At 46.6% G+C, this 6575-nt stretch overlaps 1 protein-coding gene across 1 annotated transcript in view; it reads left to right on the forward strand.

Moving 5' to 3' along the window:
* Positions 1-515: 515 nt before the first annotated feature.
* The window catches only part of T265_03322 (hypothetical protein), a gene marked incomplete at both ends in the record, with an annotated part of 39898 nt that continues 33838 nt past the window's right edge, over positions 516-6575 (forward strand). Inside the window, 3 exons of the mRNA XM_009167783.1 lie at positions 516-710; positions 747-815; positions 850-906. Coding sequence (XP_009166047.1) covers positions 603-710; positions 747-815; positions 850-906 — 234 coding nt within the window. The remainder of the gene's footprint in view (positions 711-746; positions 816-849; positions 907-6575) is intronic.

Genomic DNA, 6575 nt, shown 5'->3' on the forward strand with positions numbered 1-6575 from the left:
GAACGACAGCCACTGACCGACAAGAACAGAACCGACCCGGGAATCTTGGGCAAAAGCCTCGACCCTGTGTATCAATCTGTGGATCCGTGAATATCCTGAACACCGGTTAACCTTGACGCGCTTTTCAAGCTGACCCGCCACACATTTTCTCGTGGTCGGGGTTTTCTCTCTAGTCTCGATCTGAGGTCTTGTATTCAAAAGCCTCGACCCTGTGTATCAATCTGTGGATCCGTGAATATCCTGAACACCCGTTAACCTTGACGCGCTTTTCAAGCTGACCCGCCACACATTTTCTCGTGGTCGGGGTTTTCTCTCTAGTCTCGATCTGAGTGTCTTGTATTCTTGTTCCTTCGGTGGTTGCGTAAATGAAAACAATGGGAACCGTTTGCCCAGTGCACAGCTTGGCTCTTTTTCAGAGGACAGGTGATTCCCTGAATCTGCTTCAAGGGTTTTGGCAACGTGATGATGTTATCCGACTTGAGGACCTTCAGACGCTCCAGAGGACATTTGATTCATGGTATTTTGGCTTCGGGAGCCCCGCTGTTGCTGGGTTTCTGGAGTCTGTGGCGGATGATACAGGAGGGGCGACGTTGGATACGTCCATGCATGGCCTTATAAGGGAGCAGATACCTGACCTTATTCGAATATCCTATACAGGGCCGTCTGCTGATATTCGGTCTACGGCCAAGGATATACTGTCGGATCTGAAGGTGAAAAAGAAATTCAGCCTAATTGTTCACCGATAGACAAAGAAAGGGTTCCGTGTACCCCACATCCAGCTCCAGTCTCCTAGTTTTTCCATAAGCATGGAGCAGGTACCTTACCTCTGGGTAATCGATACCGTTGTAGATTCCGCACATTGAATGCATCCGGGATGAACCAACGGAAGGTGAACCTTTCTACACAGTGAGTTGATAAACCACTAAGTTTTTTCACTTATACTTTGCTTAATTGGAGACTTACAGTTTCACCTTATTAAACCTCAACTATGTGCAACTTCTGCATCGCTCACTGTAAATTATGATTCAGAGTTGTTTCGTTCCGAGGTCGCGGTTTTCAAATTACCTTTGGTTGCGGGTTCATGTATTCGACGTATGTCTTGAACATGTTTAAGAAGAGATAGTGTATCGTGCATCGCTGCACAGACCAAGCTGACTAATGACAACGCTGACCAAGCAGTAGCTTTCAGCAATAGTCTATTATTACCCACGCTAACCGTGAGTAGCTAACCTTGGGTACCTGTGACTGTGGGTCTTGTGAATCGTGCTGGCCACCGGACCGCGTTGGGTATATGCTGCTTGTGGCTTCATAACTGTCCACCTTTGGTAACCATCTGTGCTCATTTTCTCAGATGTGCACCGGACACAGGACGTTAAACTACTTACATATCCGGCTCAACCCAAACTGCATATAGCGCCACGAATTGCGCGTGCAGTTGTTTATTGTGACGTAGATGTGGAAATGTGCAGCAGTTTCTCCTGTAGGAAGTAAGTCCGCTGTTACGTCATCCGATGTGTCGCATTGCATGCAATAGAAAGTTGGTTCTCGGAAACTAACTGTGAAAATCTTGGACAGGTTGGCTCAGTGCCGATTGGTATCGGTGGCGATAAAATAATGGAAGGTTCTACCGGAATATCCGTGGTTCGAATCCGACCCCTGCCTCTCGACTTCCCCTGTCTAGGCTTGGGCAGCTTGACAGTATCCCAGCCTTCGTGCTTTCCTCTGGTTGCACGTCAATTGGGAACCAGAAGCGTGCTGTCGCTGAGGGATGTTTTCTACCAATCACTACCTCACGGGTTCAGTTTCTTTAACGTCGACTTTTCATGTGTTCTAATATCTGCCCGTTGATACTTCTGGAGAGTCATGCTGTGAGACCTGATCAAACCATGTTTCCGGTGACTTCGTGTGTTCATAGCGACCATACGTTTTTACATTGACGAGATCACCGGAAGCCTTGCGGCCTTGCTGCAGTATGCATATGCGTACTCTGCTTCAGGCGTTGAACTTCTGATCATTCTGCCAATAAATAAATAACTGTTCTGGCAATAACGGGAGGCGCGATGACATGATTTCAGTGGTTAGATTTGTCTCGAACGCTTTGCATTCATTCGCAAGACGATATTTGGAAGTGCTGGACACGACCAGCTGTATCTAGTCCGGATTGTGTAATAATTTGTGGAAATGGTTCACCTGAGCACCGGACGGAATTCGTTCCGATACTGTTAGGGTACACGGCAATCCGTGTGACTAGTCACCTGAAACGGTCTTGAGCGAAACTGCATTAATCGCAGTAGCTCGGTCACCTTGAATAAAGAACCCCTCGACCATTGGGCCGAGTACTTCGAGTAACAATTCTTGTGGCCACCCGCTGCCACTCATTTGGATTTTATTGGAGAGACGAACGCCGGTGTCCAAATAGCTGCTGCCACAAAACACACCGATCTGGAATATGCTGACAAGATCGTCCTCGTCTTCGAAGGGGACAAGAAGACGTGTATTCGATGAACTGATCAATCATCTCATCCTTTGGCATGCACTTTGCATCCAACAAAGTATAAGGTCATACTCTTGGACGTGTAGTAAGTGAACACGCCACTTACAATGCAGAAAAGGCACTCGAAGTTGTGGAGCAGTTTACGTATCTCGGAAGTTGTATTAGTTCTGATTGTAGTGTGATAGATGCGGTCAGTACACGAATCTCAATGGCTCGGGTTGCGTTTCAGACACCTAAGGTGGCAAAATTGCATTCTAGATCCCGTATGTGGGGGCTGTTTTATCGTATGTTTGGTTAGTATCAGATGTGGCCTCTGCGACAACGAACCCGAGACTTCTTCAGATCTCTGATACAACTTCAGACTATGCACCGAACTCTCCGGTTGACCACAGTTTACTCGACGGAAGATCGTCCAGACCGGGCGCTCCTAACTCTGGTTCTATGCGGGTTGCACCGGGGCTGAATACCTCGGATAAATACCCGAGGAAACGCTCGTTCTGGAAGCATAAGCCATCGATTCGGGAGAGGCGAAGTGTCTAACTCTCGTAAGCTAGACTATCAACGCTGTTGTGCAGACTATCGCCCCAAACAGCCACCGATTCTTGTTGTTTACGCATGCACCTTGGACTCAGATCGGAAGGCTGAGATCCTGAACAAGCTTGTCAAATGCGGAATCATTGACCACGTTACGTAACACTCGGCACTGGAAGGACAGAAGCTTTTCCATTCGAGGTCTCCACTGCATCCGGATGGTTGCATTCAGACTTGGGATACTAAGTCCCCTATCAGCCTGGACGTAGCCACGGGTGCCTGATGTAACTGTTCAAACTTTTGAACGTGTTAGGTGAACTTCGCCTAGCTTGAGCGAATATGTCAGCTTGAGTATCAAGTAGTTCCTTATGATCTCCATTCTTTGAAGTGGCTCCAATAGGGCGCGTGCCATCTCATCAGTCTGTCTGAACAGCTGATGTCAGTGTTTGCAGACTCCTTTCTTCCCGAAAGTAAAGGGGAGGCCCTTGTACTTCACGGTGTTTGTCTGACCCAGAGGACTGAGGAGTTCTTCAGCGAAGCAAAAAGGTTCCACTGCGACCGCTGTCACGCGACGCTTCCTGTCTCCACAAATCAGCATGTGTTACGCATGCAGAAACGGCATCTTCTCAGATGGGTGATCGTCGATTGCGCAAACTGCGAGATGAGCAAAGTGTGACTTGATAGAAGGGCCGGAGAGAGATTACGAAGGGATTGCATGTTGTAAGTGCTTCTAATAAAAAGGCGTTCAGCTTCCGTATTCTTGCGGTGCCTATCTGCCATGTCACCACAAGGAAGCATGGGGGCTTGAATGCTGCCAGGTTTCCCAAGCCTATACAGGAGAAGTCGAGATGGGTTCGAACCACGGACCTTCAGGTCAGTGAACCCGGGTTGTAACCACTGAGCCATCGTGCTCCCGCTGTCTTCCCTGATGGGGTCTCATTTATACCCCCTTGTGCTCGACCGAGACTGTTAGAAATGCCGCGTAACCGGTATCATCATCATCATCATTGTCAGCTGTAATAACCGCGTACTTGTCGTACAGTGGTTGTAGCTGCCGCAGTTTCGTTCACCGATGATTTGTGGGGAGGGGTAGGTAGCTGCGCATTGCAGACGGGAGCTGATAAATTGGTGCATAAATCCAGCACTGTCGGTGGACTGTCAAGTGAAAGGAGGAAAAGGAGCTATGCACTGAAAGCAATAGCTTGGATGCATGAGCGTCATTGATGGCGCGATTGACACCATATCCGGTGTCAGTTGCGTTCGTTTCTTTCCGGCTTGTTCGATTGAACGCTCGAAGTTGTACGGACTTTAGAGTGCGTTAGACTATGACCAGACTTCTTCCCCATATCACGTTTTTTCACCCTAAGGTTTTAAATATGATCAAGTGAAATTTGTGGTGACACGGCGTTGTACAACTTGTGTGGAACTTGGTGGTATTTCTTGAACGGCGCACGCGGCGGAAGTGACCGCGTTTACCACAAAGATTACAGACAGCTTCTCGAGCGGGACACTTTGGATGAGGATATGTATCATAACCGCAGAAATAACATGTTTGAATGGATTTTACATCAGCAGTGGTCGGATCGACACGCAGTTCGGGATTCTGTGAAATGGGTGGAATTGTAAGACAGGATATAGGTTCGTTACTAACATATGACTATGACTGTTTGTGAGCCAATTCGAGGGTTCTAGCAAGCTGATATGCTTGGTCCAGAGTGAGTTCGCTCCGTGTTAGAAGTTTCTCGCGGATGGAAGTGGATGACAGGCCGTTAGTTATAGCATCACGTACGCACCCATCTTGACATTCAGTTGCAGATACCGATTTAAACTCACAGTCTTTGGCTGGTGATTTCAGTTTTCGTACGAACTGATCAATATCCTGTCCATCCTCCTACTTGCAGCAGGTAGCGTGCATAAATGACATTTTTTGGACGGACATAATTTTTGTAACGTGTCGATTGCAGATTCATAGTCGGTGTGATTAGCATTTTGATCGTATACTAGCAGATCCACAAAGTGGATGAGAGTTTCAATTTTGTCGGGTTTAGAAGACTCGACAGTTTTCAGATAAGTTTCGAAGGTACGAAACCAGTTATTCGGGCATTTTGCTATATCTACGGAGTTAAGGTCAGCATTGAAGAACGGAGGTCGTAGTTGTGGGTCCATTGTGTTCTTAGACAAGTAAATTGAGACGTTCAGAATGTGTCCGAGGACGAGTTAGATCAGAGTTCGAGTTTTCGAGGATAGGCAACGTTTTACTTGTCTAAGAACAAGCGTGCATGAGCTGAAATGTACATACAAAGGTTCAGTACGATAATATATGGTAAGCATAATAATAAGCACATAAAAATCATGACACTTACTGTTTGTCTTGGCAGTGCTTCTCCAACGTCTTAGAGCGGATGTGTGTATTATCCTTGTATTCTAGAAAAATTACCTCGAATGGCTCATCGACATTTTCTGTGAGGTCTGAGAAGCTCGGAAAAGTGTAGTGCTCTTATTCAGGACGATTTTATCCAAACCAGACAAACACTGTCGAGAGCATTTCGCCACACGTATTTCTGTGTTGTTGCTCATGAGATTCTCGTGCCTATATTCTGGATAAGTAGCCGTCTCTGATTCACCCACTCTGCTTACACGTTTTACAACACCTCAAATAATGTCGACAGAGCGAATGATAAAGTCGTCCACCGAGACTGTGATCAACAACCGCATTCGGCTACTAAGAGCCGTTTATTCCGCAACCTGGCCGAATCATTTAGCCGTAATTCTTGCACTTTCTTTACCTCCGCACATTTGCTGCTCAAGGTGTTCCTAAGCTGAACTCATGAACTCTCACCATATCCTCATCCTGTCAAGTCAAACGTCTGTTAACTCACTCCCCAACGTTCCCAAATATCGGTCCTTGTGATATTCCTCCCGGTTTTTCAGGAAGCTACATCAGAATTGATCACTATCGCTTTATTCTTGATTGTGTCCTTTCCTATGGCTCTTCCCTTTTGCTCAGAGCTAACTCAGGTTCCCTCCACTGTCAAATATCGGTACCCCTGAGGCCCTACTAAGCCTCTTTTCATTTTCACCACCGTTTCATCCAGGATAATGTATTCTTTTCTAGCATAAAGGCTGCTGTGTTGTCATCTTACTGAACAACAACCAACACGAGTTCACACGCAACCGCTCTGTGTGGGTTGAGGAGGTATATAAGTCATGCCTGTAATCTCACTTTGGAAAATTTTGGAGAGACAGTCGATATCAATCGTTGCCACGGAGACTTTTGATTGAGTGCGGCATGGTGATCTTACAAGTTTTCCGATTTATACACTGCACGCGAGATAGGTCAGTTGAACTACAAACTTTTGAGCATGCTTCTCGATAGGATTGTTTTCATGGCCCACAAAATCAAGACGGATTTCCTCAAGGCTCTTTCCTGCAACCTTGTTTTCCTTATACAACAACGGTCCATTTATCTCAGTGTTTCCCTACATCTTCATCGTAGCCACACCAGCACTCTAGATTCCGAAATACCCAGTGCGAACGCGACAGCTTAGAG

This window comes from Opisthorchis viverrini (genome assembly GCF_000715545.1).
Source record: "Opisthorchis viverrini unplaced genomic scaffold opera_v5_46, whole genome shotgun sequence".
Lineage (NCBI taxonomy): Eukaryota > Metazoa > Platyhelminthes > Trematoda > Opisthorchiida > Opisthorchiidae > Opisthorchis > Opisthorchis viverrini.